A 16,341-nucleotide genomic window follows, 5' to 3' on the forward strand; every position below is an offset into this window, starting at 1 on the left:
TTTATGTGGTGGTGTATCTGGAGGTGTACATCCAGGACGTGTACATCTCCGGAGTCAGGAAACAGGCAAATCATTGCAGACCCCTGACAACATGAACATTACCTGTTTCAGGTTCTTCCTTCTGGTAAGCGCTACAGTAAACTGCACACCAAAACAACCACAAAACACAAGAACAGCTTCTTTACACGCAACATCACACTCATGAACAGTTAAATCAGCCAAGAGATGTTCAAAAACTATTCCTATAAACTAAGACTGCAATACAAAATAATCTTACTGCACTGTATTTAATAGTGTAGCACACATTGTGCAATAGCATATAGATCCTTTCACATGCACATCTATCATGCGTAAGTATAAGCAGTCTTTAAATACTGTGCATATAATCTCAGTATATGCACCTAAAACCACCATACGGAGTAATGTATTATTCATACAATATTTATTCATCTGTGTTGGTGCAGTCTAGAAAGCCAGAGGTCTAAATTTTTGTGGTGAATACCAATATACATAATTACTCAGTATTTATCAAAGGGTGTTTTACAGCAATTTTCAGTTTTATGCATTTGTGATACAGGAAATGATCCTTGTGTAAAGCTGTTTTCAGTGGTGGAAGAAGTATTCAGATGCAAATGTACCAATATAGCAATGTAAGAATACTTCAAGTAAAAGTCCTGCATTAAAAAATCCCACTTTAGTAAAAGTTCATGAGAATAAGCAGCAAAATGTAGTTAAAGTAACTAAAAAGTAGTGGTATGGCCCCTCTGACTGATATGTTATTATATATGACATCATTAGATTATTAATACTGAAGCATCAGTGTTAGAGCAGCATGTTACTGTTGTAGCTGCTGGAGGTGGAGCTAGTTTCAACTACTTTATATACAGTTAGCTAGTTCAGTCCAGTTGTTCCCAACTTAGGGGTCAGGCCCCTCCAAAGGGTCACCAGATAAATCTGAGAAGTCATGAGATGATTAATGGGAGAGGAAAGAAGAAAAAACAAAGCTCTGATACACAAATCTGTTTTCAGTTTTGGGAATTTTTTTCTAATCTTTGAATTTTGGTGAAATATTGCGTCATTTGAACATTTATTGAAATGAAACCATGTGAGAAGTTTAGAGGGAAAAATCACTATTTGGTGGAGCTGTTAACCACTTATAGACTTCTGAAATGTGACTCTGACTACACCCTGCTTTTTGTAAGACATCAAAGGCTAAATAGGTTGGAAACCACTGGATTCATCTTTAACATTGTGTTGTATTTTAAAAGATTATTATATTATCCATTGTGTCAAATCTTCATCTGAAAATTAACTAAAGCCATCAAATAAATGTAGTGGAGTAGAAAGTACAATATTTCCCTCTGAAATGTAGTGGAGTGGAAGTATAAAGTAGCATCAAATGTAAAATACTTAAGTAACGTATTTATTATATTTTATTATATTTCATTCTCATGATATGATATAGTCAAAGTGGAGCTTGAAGAAGCCAAATTTCACTGCCTTCAGTGTTGCCATCTGCTGTGTTGCTGTGTACAATGTGTGTTATAGTGTTATTTTTAGATTCATCTAATCTTTTTTATGTTGTATTTCAGTTCACAATGTCTCCAGTAAAAAAGATTACAGTGAAAAACCTCTCAGGAAGATCTGTATTTTGGAACATAAAGGAAGCGGAAGTCCCAGTCGTCCGCGCTTTATTTTGGAAATAGGAGCGGAAGTTCCTATCGTCCACATGGCTTTGAACTTGACAGTAGTTTTGGTTCTCTTTGTCAGAGGACTGACTTCCGTTTTCATGTTGGGTCCAGGTCTGTGGAGTTGACTCTCCTGAGAGACATAGAGCTTCTGTCGCTTTAATAATCGAGCAGTCACAGAGTGTTTTCGTTGCGGAGTGAGTGAAGCGTCTTTTATTTCAGCCTGACGCCAGTTTGAGCCTTTTATTCTGTTTTATCCTTGGAAAAAAACACGACTGTTTACCTAGCTAGCTGGCTAGCATCAGCCAGCTGAGGTAAATCACCTAACATGTTTCGGTTCTTGAATGACGTCGATGACGACCCCTACATGATGTGAGTAATGACATTACATTTGGCTTTAAACACTGGCGTCTTCTGTGTTTACAAGTGGTGCAAAATCTGCATTTTGGCTCGTTAAATGGTGTTTTTTTCACTGTGTGTGGAGCAGGTATTTAACGTTAGCGTTCCTCCAGCCAGCTGTGAGGGCCTACAGAGCTCCACCATGTTGGATAGACACTAAGAGAAAAAGCTGTCAGAGCTCAACAGCATCACTTCATCAACCAATCAGCAGCTAAAAGGGACAATTATCATTACTCGCATAACTTCCTGTTGTTTCCCACATCACGTTACAGCTGCTGTCCCGCCCATTTAAATCTCATTTATCTGATTTAATTGATAGTGGATTGCTAATCCGCTCTAGCCTTTGGAAAACAGCCCGTGGTGGAAAGTAAATAAGTTTATTTACTCAACGACTGTGCTCAAGTACAATTTTAGGTACTCGTACTTTATTTGAGTATTTCCATTTTATGCTTTATACTTCCGCTGCACTACATTGCAGAGGGAAATATTGTACTATTGTACTTTGACAGCTTTAGTCACTTTTCAGATGAAGATTTGACACAATGGATAATATAACAAGCTTTTAAAATACAACACATTGTTAAAGATGAAACCAGTGGTTTCCAACCTTTTTGGCTTTTGACATCTTACAAAAAGCAGTGTGTAGTCGGGTCACATTTCAGATGTCTATGAGTTGTTAACGGCTCTACTAAATAGTGATTTTTCCCTTTAAACTTCTCACATGTTTTAATTTCAATAAATGTTCAAATGATCCAATATTTAACCAAAATTCAAAGATTAGAGAAAAAGTCCAAAAACTGAAAACAGATTTGTGTATCAGAGCTTTGTTTTTTCATCTTTCCTCTCCCACTAATCATCTCATGACCCCTCAGATTTATCTGGTGACCCTTTGGAGGGGCCCGGCCCCTCCGTTGGGAACCACTGGACTAAACTAGCTAACTGCATATAAAGCTACAACAGTAACATGCTGCTTACACACTGATGCTTCAGTATTAATAATCTTAATGATGTCATATATAATTGTGGCGGTACTGATTCTCCAGATTTTTAGCTGATCGGGAAGAAGCCTTTGAACCAGTTCCCAACCATATAAAAATATAAAATTTATTTAGTTGGAAAAACAAACCTCACAAGTGCCTTCACGATGAAAAAAAGATAAAGTCCTCTCCTATGTCACAAATAATGCATAAAATTGAAAATTGCTGTACTCTACCCTTTGCTAAATACTATAATTATGTATATTGACATTCACAGTAAAAATCTAGACCTCTGGCTTTATAGACTGTTGCACTAATACAGATGGGGTTACAGGACATCTTTGAGACTAAGGCTGCAGTTAAGAGTATTTTCATTATCGATTGATTGTTTGGTCTATAAAATATTAGAAAAAAAGTGAAAACTATCCAGAGGACAAAGTGACATGTTGACATAGCTTGATTTGTCCGACCAACAAGCATAAATCGAAACATACTCAGTTTAACTGTTTAATATAAAGTTTAGTATAAAAGAAGCAAATCTCTCTAATGCAGATATTTGCTGCTTCCATAGTAAACTTAAAAGCTGGAATGAGTTACATTTTGGCATTTTTGCAAAACTAATCATTTCAGCTCGTAACTGCAACTATTCTCTTAACTGACTAATCAGTCAGTTAGTATTTAATCATTTGGTCTATCAATAATCAGAAAATAACAAAAATACAGATCACATTTTCCCTGAGCCAAAGGTGATGTCTTCTAGTCACTTGTTTTGTGAGACCAAGTGTCCAAAACCCAAAGAGATTAAATTTACAATGATGTAAAGTTGAAAAAACCAGCAAATCCTCAAATTTGAGAGGCTAGAACCAGAGAATGCTTGACAAATGATGTAAACAATTAATTGATAATCAAAATTGTTGTAGATAAGTTTGCTGTCAGCGACTAATTGTTTGTTCAACTAATTGTTTCAGAACTATTTGGGAGTAATATTGACATTAATTTGCTTCATTTTTAAAACATAAATATTAAACAGGCCAGAAAAATTATCATTTTTATACTCAAGTACTGTTCATGCTCCTGAAAACAAAACAACAAAAGTCCCCCGTACTTAAATTTAAATGACTCAATAGCTCATCTATTGCTGGGCTCGTGAGATCTTTGGGACCTGAAACTGGTCTCACCGACAAGACAAGGTTGAGAAACCAGAAGATCTGTCACATCCTCTCTGTATATCGTCTTCCTCTTGCCTTCACGTACCCAATCAGTTCACGAAAACATCTTCAATGTAAATAAAATTTTCATCATGGCCTCTGATTTCTTCTAGGGATCCATTTGCAGCTCACAGGCAGCAGATGAGGAGCATGTTTGGACCGTTTGGCATGGACCCTTTCGCTCTTGCCCCCCAGATGCAGCCACACCGTGCACCACGCCGACCGGCAACTGTAAGTTGATGGACTGTATTCATGTGCTTTGTGTATGTCAGGTGTTTGACGTGTGAATAAGTTTAACGATTTGACCTTTTTATGAAGTTTTTGAGTTTAAATTTGGTGTACACCTTCTTCTAGGCTGGTCCGCTTACTCCCTTTGGCATGATGGGAATGGTGAGTATTTGCATCTTTGACTTTATTCTTTAACTGTAAAAAGTGCAGTTATACGTCCAGAAATGTCTTTTAATATTAGAGATTTTACAAGTAAGTTTTAAACAAGTGACTACAGTGTCTGTAAAAAGGGTTAATGGGACCAGGGTTAGGATTTAAAATAAGCCCTAAGTATGGTAAGGTAAAGTTTGAAAATGAATTTACACAGATACATAATATGGTCAAAAGTAAATGGACAAAAAGACAAGTTTACAATCTGTACTCCACAATAATTTCTGACCTCATTGACAGAATTACCAGCGATCTTTGGGTTAAAGACCTTTTTTTTTTCTTTGTAATTCACGACTTATTACATGAATTGTTTCTTTTGACCTTTCGACTTTTGAAAATCCCTGTTTTGCTGCTTCTTTTTACACCTCATTTTGCTCTGGTATAAAAATTATTTTAATAGGAGAGATAATGAAGAGATCTATGAAACACTATAGTCGTGTGCACATCCACAGAACCTCAGTGGAATAGGTGCTGGATAGAAAAAAACAGTTGAACTAGATAAAATGAGTACCCACACACTGAATCAGAGCTGCCTTTACTTTATTTGGAAGACCTGAAGACCTGTAGTTGGTCGAAATGTCACAAATAAAGTAAAGGGAGCTCTGATTCAGTGTGCGGATACTCCTTGTATCTAGTTTGGAGATTTACGACTCACTTTATACTTTTGGTGTTGGATGAATTTTAAAGAGCTCTTTTAATTATTTTTTCCAGGGTGGAGGATTCATGGATATGTTTGGCATGATGGGAGAAATGATGGAAAACATGGTGAGTTCTGTCAACTGGTTACAAACGACCAGAAAATAACGACCCTCCTGATGACGTTTTCATTTTATCATATGTACTATTTGTTCTTTTCTTGTAGGAAAGGATGTCCGGTTCACCCAACTGTCAGACATTCTCCTCTTCAACAGTGATCTCCTACTCATCCACAGATGCCGGGGCTCCTAACGTGTATCAGCAAACCAGTACAACAAGAACAGGCCCTGGAGGGGTGAGAATAACTTTGGTTATAGCTGTTAAAGTGGTACAGCTGGAGTGAGCTGGTTAGTGTTATATAAGTAGACCTGATCGCTTTCCTCAACCGCCAAAACAAGCCTGACTGGAAGTTGGGCCTTAATGCTCAGTTAATCCAGGCATGACTGTGGCCTTCTGGCCTCATTAACACATGAAATGACCAGTAATTGTGTTGACAATAAATAGACCGTGTTCAGTATAAATATCATAGTTGTCACACAAACATTTCAGACTGAGTTCATTCAGAGTTCACAGCATCTTGGTTGTTTTATTAAGCTGAATTTCCATTTCTTGTCATTTTTTTTTTCGCCCCAGATTCGTGAGACACGGCAGTCGATGCGGGACAGTGAGAGTGGCCTCGAGCGTCTTGCCATTGGCCACCACATCGGGGACCGTGCGCACATAATGGAGCGTTCGCGAAATCGCCGCACTGGAGACCGCGAAGATCGGCAAGACTTCATTAACCTCGATGAGAGTAAGAGATAATTTATTTTAAATAAAGATAATTAAAGAAGTGTTTATTAAATTACTTAGAATACCTGATAATGCTACAGTTAAGTGTTATATGTGTTATTTAACAACCTGCCCTTCGCTCCTGCTAGGTGATGCTTTAGCATTTGATGAGGAGTGGAGGAGGGAGGCAGGAAGATACGCCCCCCCTAACGCCCGAGGGCTGGAGTACGGCCGAGATCGACGGGCAGGAGGCCAGCAGCTGGCTCTTACTGCCCCTCCCAGCTCAACAACCCCACCAGGCCATCGGCACGAGTCCCCTCGACACCGCCAGCCCCAAACCCGTCCACGTTACGACTGGTGAGAGGTAAGAGGAAGCCTTGTGTATTAAGAGCTTGACTCCCAGACCAAGCTCAGTTGATCATGTGCCAACAGTCCAGGCTGGTCGTGGTGGTGTAACGGTGTGGGGAATTTTTAGCACACTTTTAGCCCCTTAATACCGATCAATCGTCATTTGAATGCCACATCCTATCTGAGTATTGTTGCCGACCATGTGCATCCGATCATGGTCACAATTTACCAACGTCTAATGGCTACTTTCAGCATGATAATGCACCATTTCACAAAGCAAAAGTGACCTTAAACTGGTTTCATGAACATTACAATGAGTTCAGTGTACTTCAGTGGTCTCCCCAGTCACCAGATCTGAATCCAGTAGAAGACCTTTGGGATGTGGTAGGACGGGAGATTCGCAGCATGAATGTGCAGCTCACAGATCTGTGGAAATGATGTGATGCAATCGTCTCAACATGGATGAGAATCTCAAAGAAACATTACCAACATCTTGTGGAACACATGAAGAATTGAGGCTGTTTTGTGAGCAAAGGGAGGCCCTATTATTAGTATCAGTTTCGTGTTCCTAATAAAGTGCTCGGTGAGTGTATGTTTGTGGAAAATTTGATGTAATTTCTGTGTTGCCATTACATATTGAGCACTTACAAATTTTTTAACTGCAAAATTTCCCACAAAGTACATATCTTTTTCACAATTCCTGAATAACCAAATATAAGTGATCCGTAGAAAAATGTTTATGTTTATGGTTTAAAAAAAAATTATTATTCCTCTGCAGCGGCGACAGCCATAGCCGGAGGCATCATGTTTTTGGGTTGTCCATCCCATTCTCTCGTGAACTCAATCTCTCAGGAACGCCTTGAGGGAATTTCTTCGAATTTGGCACAAACGTCCACTTGGACTCAATGATTAGATTTTGGTGGTAAAAGGTCAAGGTCACTGTGACCTCACAGTGGTCACCGTTGGCCATAACTCAAGAATTCATAAACTAATTATGACAAAGTTTCACAGTCTCTAAGTGAAGGCAGCAGCAGCAGCATTTTCTCACTGGAAATTATTCACAGGAATCATAGATGTAAATATAGTGTCAGTTTTATTTATATAGCACTAAATCACAGCAGAAGTTATCTCAGGGCACTTTTCACATAGAGCAGGTCTAGATGTTACTCTTTAATTCCATTTCACCAAAAAATACACTTCATACCTTTTTATTAAATTTCTTCAAAGTCTTCACTACAAATATTATGAGTGTGGACAGACATGGATGTAAACTGCAACTTGACTGGTTGGCTGAGGCATACAAACACTAGGCAGTATTTCTAGTTTACAATTCTCAAAAAATGATATTTATTTTGGCCTTAATATCTAAAATTGATCAGGCTCTAGTTTCGAACAAGTGTGGCAGGTTTTTGCCTGAATACGAGCACATGAAGTTTCTCTTGTAAAGAAAACAAGAGAAAAGCACCCCAAGCACAATCTATTATGGGGACAAAGTGCTGCTGAAGAACAATAGTAGCAAACAAAACTCCACAGAAGAGAATTTAATGGGTTTTTTTTTACTGTGAAGCAGCTGCTGAAAGTGTTTAGTCAAGCACTGGGAGTAAATGAGTTTGTTTATTTAATAAAATTCTTCATTTGGTTAGATAGATGGTTAGATACAGAGTTAGAGGTATTTACTGCAGTTTGAGTGATCTTCAACCCTCCTACACAGGGAAACCCTTTCATAATCATGTGATTTTTGGTGCGCTGCAGTAAAAATTTGAGCTTTAACCAGGTTCAGGGTTGTTAAAAAAATGTTTTGGATTAAAAAAAGAATTTGTGAAAGTTCAGTGAAAACTCTGTTAACTCCACACTGCCTCACTACCTGTTATAATGCTGAGTAACGACTCTGGACTCTCCCTGCAGGTGTCACACTGGAAAAGGTGAGCAGACGAAAGGAGTTGAGGGAAGATTTCCCCCGATGCTGTGAACCACGCTGAAGACGGAAGTTGATGATCGACACAACTGCTCGTCATAAATGTTTGATATGACTGGACTGTCTATACATAAACAACATATTACACAAAGGACAAAACCCCACACTCTTGATAGTTACATTTACAGATCTGCTCCTCTGCTGTTATGCTCCAAACACACTCAAACACACACAAACACACATACGCACACACACACACACAAACACACATACGCGCACACACACACACACACACACACACAAAGGCACCCCATGCAATCATGGGTATAACTACACTCACTTTATATATACTCATTCTCAAAACTTGACATGTGTTTTTGCCCACTGCACTTAAGTGCTAAAGTATACAGTGCATCTGCTGTACAGTCCATTTTGTTTGTGAAGACACTAGTGTGTCTGTGAATTGAATTGTATACTGTTAACTAATTAAACTAACTAAATAAAAGTTCATTAAACATTGTTAGATAATTGCAAAATGTGTCTCTCTTGTGGTGTTTGAGAATGCATCGTAAAATATATTATTATATGTTGTAAAACCTAATCGCCTCAACATCGTAATACAGCTACTGCTTAGTTCTTTTAATCCTACTCGCTACCTTATTTTGAAGAAAAGTTAGAAAATGTATTTTGTACTCTCCAAAATCTGCTGAGTATGTAAATCTACTATTCTGCTGCTTTTTGTACAAACCAATCAGCCGTACATTTAGTACTTTTAATACTGCATGTGCATGCATATGTATGCTGCCTCTTCCCTGTGCCTTCATGTTTGCAGGTCATGTGACATCCAGATGGAGCACACAAGTAGATCAGCCAATAAAATCCATCCTCTCTTGACAGATTGCTCCAATAGCGGGCTCCCTGCCCGCCTGCCTGCCTCCCTCTACTGCTTGCTGTATCTTTAATCACATCCACAACTATTTTTAAATACGCATCCTCCCTCTAGCAAGCGCTGCTCTTGTCACCTGTCTACCTGTCTTCTTGACTCCTTTAATCCACATCATTAGATCTCAGTCGACTAAAGCGCTTCGACAAGGCAGCTCGTTTTGTGCGTCTGTCTTTCCTGAGATGTATCCTCCTCATCGTGTCTTTGTTTTCTCTATCTTCTGCCTGTCATCCACGTCCACCAGTATACAGATATTTGTTTTCGTTTTCCAGCAACCCCTTCTCAGCCAGTTATTCTGATATAGCGCTGCTTGCCACAAATTACCTTTTTATGTAAGCTGTGACAGTATTTGCACACGTCAGGAGCTCTACTGTAGTTGGTAGTGATGTAAGTGAAATGCAAGCAAAGCCAAACAAATGGCAGGATTTGGGAGGAAGTCTGGGAGAAAATGTTAAATGCATACGGTGAAAACAAAGTCCACTAAGAAACGTTATAGTGCAGATGAGAACACAGACATTTTGTTCTCCTGCACCTTCACTAAAACAAAGGAAATACATGTAGCCCCTGCTACTCTACGCTATCCCTCTTTCTATCCTCCATTCCCTTGTTTCGTTCCCTCCCCTCCTCTTTGCATCCTCCAATGACTCACACACTCCCCCTCCCCCCCTGTGTGTCATATGTTTTTGCCCCCTCTCCTCCCTCCTCCCCTCTTATCTCTCCCTCTCATTCCCCCACATTCGCTCACTTCCTCCATCAGGCTTCAAACGCTCTGCAGGTAACGTTTAAAAAAGATTGATCTATTTCTTCATTCCCTCCATCCCTCCAAGCCTCCTCCTCCTCCTCCTCCTCCTCCATCTGCTCCTCATCTCCTTCTGCTCTGTGTTTTCTCACTGCCTCATCTCTCCATTGGTCCATATTCTCAATCACTGGCTGAAACAGAACAGAAATTGAACTGGGTTGTGGTCTGGAACAGGTTGACAGTAGATTTGCAAGAAGGTATGCATTATTAGCTCTTCATTTATGTTTCCTACTCTGTGTATTTATGTGTGTGCGTGTGTGTGTGTGTGTGCCAGCATGTTCCTGGGGAGCATCTTTTACACAGCTTTCTATCCCTAAGGCTGCGTCACTACCATTACAGTGTGTGTGTGCATGTGAGGAAGAGGAAGAGAGTGTGAAGTCCTAATGTTAAATTGAGGTACCTCAACACGGCTGTTCGCTGTGCCAAAATGCTGAAATTTTGACGTTTGCTTTTTATATTTTAGGGATCATTTTCGCACGTATCTGTCTCATTGCGCACCACCTCCCTTGCTTCTGCTCATCATTTTCTAATCAAGATGAGATGGAATGAATGTAAGATACGCACTAAATTGTAATGTGCAGTACAAATGGTTAAATGAGGAAAATGTTACTTTGTTTTTTTTTTTACAGGATGTCTATAGTGAATATTGTTGCCAGGGAGATCCTGGACTCCAGGGGAAACCCCACTGTGGAAGTAGATCTGCATACAGAAAAAGGTTTAAAAAAAAATAAATCTAATCCTCACATGTTTGTACAACTCTCAGCTGTGATTGTGTGTGTGTTGATGGGCTTGACAATGTACCTTGTCTAATCTAACCCTCAAATAATTACAAGGTTGTATTCCCACAAGCTTATCTTGTCCTTCTCTACCCATCTCCCCTCCTCCTCAAACTCTCACCCCTTCTACGTACCTCACCTTCCACCCACCAATCCTCTTATCTTCAATCCAGGTCTGTTCAGGGCTGCTGTGCCCAGCGGTGCGTCTACAGGCATCTACGAAGCTCTGGAGCTCCGAGATGGAGACAAGACTCGCTATAAGGGCAAAGGTGATCACTTGCCTCTCTTTCTCTTGGCTTGTTTTGCACCTGTGGGGTTTTCTTACATGGTTTTGTGACATATAAATGAAGACTGACACTATTAGTTTTCCATGTATCCAAATATCTTTTTCTGTTCTTCTCTTTGAGGTGTAACCAAGGCTGTTGGTCACATTAATGAAACCATTGGACCTGCCCTCGTCCAATCGGTGAGTAGGAGTGCTGAAGTAATATTGAGCATTAAAGATATGGTGAGGAAACCTGGCTATTGTGTGAGTGACACATTTTGTTTGTTTCAGGGGATCAGTGTGTTAGAACAGGAGAAACTGGACAACATGATGATTGAAATGGACGGTACTGACAACAAATGTAAGCATTCAAATGTCATGATGGCGTACATGTGTAAGGACATATTTTCCACACCAGTGATTACTGACTGCATCTGTGTGTTGCGTGACTGCATCTGTGTTTTTCCCAGCTAAGTTTGGGGCCAATTCTATTCTCGGAGTATCACTGGCCATATGCAAAGCTGGAGCAGCAGAGAAGGGCATCCCCCTCTACCGTCACATTGCTGATCTGGCAGGAAACAGAGAGCTGGTCCTCCCAGTTCCTGTGAGTCTAGATTGTATTGTGCAAAAATATGTCTCTAACAAACACACAGCCCCAAATACATGTTCCCTGACCCTTGTCTGTCCTTCACTCAGGCATTTAATGTGATCAACGGGGGCTCCCATGCTGGTAACAGACTGGCTATGCAGGAGTTCATGGTACTTCCTGTAGGGGCGGAGTCTTTCCGTGATGCTCTGCGCATGGGGGCGGAGCTCTACCAGACACTGAGAGGTGTCATCAAGGAGAAGTATGGTCAGGATGCTACAAATGTGGGAGATGAGGGGGGGTTCGCCCCTAACATACAGGAGAACAGTGAAGGTAAGCAGAACCACATTTTCCTCTCTGAAATAACCTGCAGTGTTAGCTGCGGTATTGGCCCCTGTGAGACACTTATTTTACTGGATGACAAATAAAGAAATCTTGAATCTTACCTCACATCTTCCTGTTTCTCCTCCCCGTGCTGTCAGCCCTGGAGCTGATCAAGACAGCCATAGAAAAAGCGGGCTTCACAGACAAAGTGGTGATAGGGATGGATGTAGCTGCCTCAGAGTTTTTCATCGAGGGCAAGTATGACCTGGACTTTAAGTCTCCACCCAACGCTGCCCGTAACATCAGTGGTGAGGAGCTAGCCAGCATCTACCAGGGCTTCATTAACAACTACCCAGGTGTGTATTTTGTGTGTGATTTTAGCCCTGAAATAAATCACAAACATGTCAGGAGTACTAACTTTTATGGTTTTCTGGAGAACATGATGTGGACAACTCCTTTTTCATTATGTGCTATTTAAATAAGGGGATTTTACTGTCAAGTTATTCACAGATCACTGAGCATCAGGATACAGGCTCATGAAATCACTATTAGTATTAATAGCTGGTTCAACTGCTATCAGGACAATATTTCGTATTTTCATCTTATTTCTTCTGTCACCTATTAGACCGATAAAGAGGGGGAGAAACTGAGAGAACAAGGGAGTTTGTTGTCTCCACAGCCTGGTCTCTCCTCCTGACATTTGGGCCTGTTAAAGAGGTTTTAATTAAGCGCTACGGTGCACACTTGGCAGGCGGGGGCCTAACTCTGATGTGGCTCTTTACCCTGTAAATGATGTGCTTCCTGCTTGTGTAGGCAAGTGTGTGTGTGCATCTGTGTGTAGTGTGATTGCATTTTAAGACAGTGTTGATGTAATCCTGTTGGCGTACAGGTGAACAATGGAAAAAATAATTTTAGAATTATGCACAAAGATGATTTAACCCATCTCCCTTTCCTTCAGTGGTGTCTATTGAAGATCCTTTTGACCAAGATGATTGGCCAGCTTGGGCACAGTTTACAGCCTCAGTGGGCATCCAGGTAAAATATCACAACATACTGTATGTCTTTGTTCAAGATATCCTGACTTTTAGTGCTAGTATGGATCAAGCTCCAAAACGCTGAATTTTACTGTGTCCATAATGCAACCTGATCGTGTCTTTTATTAGACCCTCTCTGCCTAATAAACGTGTCACCAAATTTCACTGCTCCAGAAACACAAGCTGATCTTCATGTGTAATATCAGAAGAGAATCCACTGAACTTTTTTTGGCTTATGCGGTGTCAGTGGAGTAGAATTAGATTAACAAACATGGTGCCACAACACATTTTTCTTGGGCCGCTGCATGTTAAATTACCCTGAGTAGACCTGATACACTTGAGAGAGCAACTCGGTCTGTAACTGTGTTATATACATTCTGCAGGTGGTTGGAGATGATCTGACTGTCACTAATCCGCGCAGGATAGAACGAGCTGTGGCGGAAAAGTCCTGCAACTGCCTGCTGCTTAAAGTCAACCAGATTGGCTCCGTCACAGAGGCCATCAAGGCGTGAGTTGAGTTTGCGTGTTTGATGCATAAATGCAGGCATGTGCGTGCTCCTGTCTCCATGTGTGAGTGCGCATCATATTTATTCTGCTTATGCCTCCCTACCTCTCAGCTGCAAGCTGGCCCAGGAGAACGGTTGGGGCGTGATGGTGAGCCACCGTTCAGGAGAAACAGAGGACACTTTTATAGCTGACCTGGTGGTTGGTCTCTGCACTGGACAGGTAAGACATACTCTCACACACACACACACACACACACACACACACACACACACACACACACACACACACACACACACACACACACACACACAACACTATAAGTGCTGTTCATTCTCCATGTCCCAATTTAGTTGCCTGTGCCACTCTATGTCTTTGTAATTGCACATTACATAAGTTGTTGCTGCAGTGACAGTTCATAAATGAGACAATACAAAACTAAGCAGTGCAGTAAAATCACACTACAACAGTACAGCTTGTAAACAATACAATACAAATCAAGGCAATGATGTGTAACGTAATAATCACAAGTGGAAGGGAAATGTGTAATGTGTCAATGTAATAGCAATATAACTAAATAATTATGAAGTGTAGTTCTGAAACCATAGAAGTCCTAAGGTGATAACAGTTGCTCAGCCTGCAGATCTCCAAAAAAATCACTTATGAATTTATATATCAGTTATCAAGCAAAGCAAAAATATACCAAAACATTTGTTGATTACCTACCAATATTAACATACTTTCCTATTATTTTTTTATCATACCCAGTAACTTTGGGTTTGTCGGCTGCTGATCAGTTTGAGTAAGAATTTTGCTGCATTTGTTGTGGCTTTTAACATTTTACAGACTAAAAAAAGGACGCGTTGAAAACAGTTACCAGTTGCAGGCCAAGTATCCTGCATTAGGAGAAAATGAACTGCAGCGGTTTCTCTTTGTGATTCTTGGTATTTTCGTCTCCCTTCAGATCAAAACTGGAGCGCCCTGTCGGTCAGAACGTCTGGCTAAATACAATCAGCTCATGAGGTGGGTATTCATAGCTTCTACTGTATATGTGTAAACTTGCGCAACTATTCCTTATATTTCTCTTCTTCTTTCTTTCTTTCTTCCATCTGCTTTTGTTCTCTACTTACTTTGCATTTTTCTCTTTTTTTTTCTTCATCACCTCCTCTTGCTCTCAGGATTGAGGAAGAGTTGGGTGACCAGGCCCACTTTGCTGGGCACAACTTTCGCAACCCTAGTGCCCTTTGAGTGCCAGTGCTGATGCAGGAAGGCACACATACATACACACCATGTCAGTTATACACTAGTGAGACAATTACTCATCATTTTCAGCAAAGCTCTTAAAACACTGAGACATACTTAAAACTAACTAGTGTTCAAATATCTTAAATGCACATCTAATGCTCTGTAGCTACAGTTTATTGACCTGACGCTTCAGCAAGTGATTGACTTAATTGACTATAGCCAGCTGTCAATCTGTGTTTCACCTCTCAGCACAGACAAGCACTTGTCAGTTTCTTTCCCTTCCCTGATCTCTCTGATCGTCTTCTTTTGACTTGCTGCAGAAGTGTTCTGATTTTTTGTGTCCTGTAGTTTCCTTTTCCTCCTGTTTCTCCTGTCTTTCCTGATGCGAACATTAAGCAGCTTAAAACAAAACTGTGTCTGTAACTTTGTCCATATATGGTTAATAAAGATGGCTACATGTTGATGCTAACCACGGCGCTCTGAGTGTTTGTTTTAAAGGAAGGCTTCTGCGTGCCATTTTTCTTTTCATATATTTTAAAAAGTAAATAATACTGAATCAAACATGGCAGAAGAACACCTTTGCACACCCCTTAATGGTAAGAAATGTTCCAGCATGTTGCACTTCTGGTCACACACTGAATACTGATGTAAAGCAGGTGTTTTAGATCGCTTACAAAACCATTTTGAAAGTAAAACTCTGCAGGAATTTTATCCTCCAGATTGTTTTTAATTTTGAGGATCAGTCTGAGAGGATTTTATACAAGGTATCCAACAGGAATCCAGCACAAAATCCTGCGGGAACTCCAGATGAATCCTACAGGTTTGCTCTAAACTTCCTGTAGGGATTTAGAGATTTAGAGGGACTTTTTGTATCCTGTAGGAATTTTCTTTGATGATTCCTGCATGATGCCAACTAAAGGAACTAAAGCAATAATGTATGACCACCTTTCATACTGTCACCTGCATGATTTAAAACTGCAAAAATATTTACCATCATGTATAATAATTTACATTCATAAGTTAAGATCCAGAGATTAGGATTAGAGTACATCTATATATCAAGAAGGAACTATCTGTACGGGAAGCAATCCATTAAAATAACAACTGCCTCACTAGGGACATTTTTGGCTTTTCAATTTGCAATTTTTCTCAATCGTTTTGGCTGTGTTTACGCATATGGCATGAATTTTGAAAGTTTTGGAAGTTCAACTTCAGCTTCTGTAATAAGTCTATAATAAACTGTGCAGCCAAAATACAGACATTCAAATCCACAGAAATGTCCTCATTGAAACCCATTAATGGATAAAATCATGCATAAAATCATGCATTCTTTTATATCAGGCTTTCCATCAAGAGTCCTGGCATCAAAATTGTAGTTTTTACTATTTTCCACCAGATTGAGCCATTTTCTCATGTTTGTTATGG

At 40.0% G+C, this 16,341-nt stretch overlaps 2 protein-coding genes across 3 annotated transcripts; both read left to right on the plus strand.

Moving 5' to 3' along the window:
- Nucleotides 1-1,744: 1,744 nt before the first annotated feature.
- Nucleotides 1,745-8,976, plus strand: mlf2 (myeloid leukemia factor 2). The gene is made up of 8 exons (XM_044360223.1): nt 1,745-2,060; nt 4,386-4,503; nt 4,627-4,662; nt 5,422-5,475; nt 5,573-5,701; nt 6,040-6,199; nt 6,327-6,541; nt 8,431-8,976. Exons 1-7 carry the CDS (start codon nt 2,017-2,019, stop codon nt 6,536-6,538), a joined length of 753 nt encoding a protein of 250 aa, XP_044216158.1. The 5' UTR covers nt 1,745-2,016; the 3' UTR covers nt 6,539-6,541; nt 8,431-8,976.
- Nucleotides 8,977-10,106: 1,130 nt separating this feature from the next.
- On the plus strand, nt 10,107-15,385 carry LOC122988041 (gamma-enolase-like). 2 transcript variants are annotated; one of them, XM_044360185.1, is made up of 14 exons: nt 10,144-10,158; nt 10,323-10,379; nt 10,812-10,897; nt 11,132-11,227; nt 11,366-11,424; nt 11,515-11,584; nt 11,694-11,827; nt 11,920-12,142; nt 12,292-12,489; nt 13,092-13,168; nt 13,551-13,675; nt 13,785-13,893; nt 14,636-14,694; nt 14,850-15,385. In XM_044360185.1, the coding sequence occupies exons 3-14, from the start codon at nt 10,813-10,815 to the stop codon at nt 14,917-14,919; spliced, it is 1,305 nt and encodes a 434-aa protein (XP_044216120.1). In that variant the 5' UTR covers nt 10,144-10,158; nt 10,323-10,379; nt 10,812; the 3' UTR covers nt 14,920-15,385. The 2 variants fall into 2 exon arrangements, with proteins under 2 accessions (XP_044216119.1, XP_044216120.1); XM_044360184.1 differs by lacking the exon at nt 10,323-10,379 and having other exon boundaries at nt 10,107-10,158.
- The last annotated feature ends 956 nt before the right edge of the window (nt 15,386-16,341 follow it).

Source organism: Thunnus albacares, chromosome 8 (assembly GCF_914725855.1).
Source record: "Thunnus albacares chromosome 8, fThuAlb1.1, whole genome shotgun sequence".
In the NCBI taxonomy this organism is placed as follows: domain Eukaryota; kingdom Metazoa; phylum Chordata; class Actinopteri; order Scombriformes; family Scombridae; genus Thunnus; species Thunnus albacares.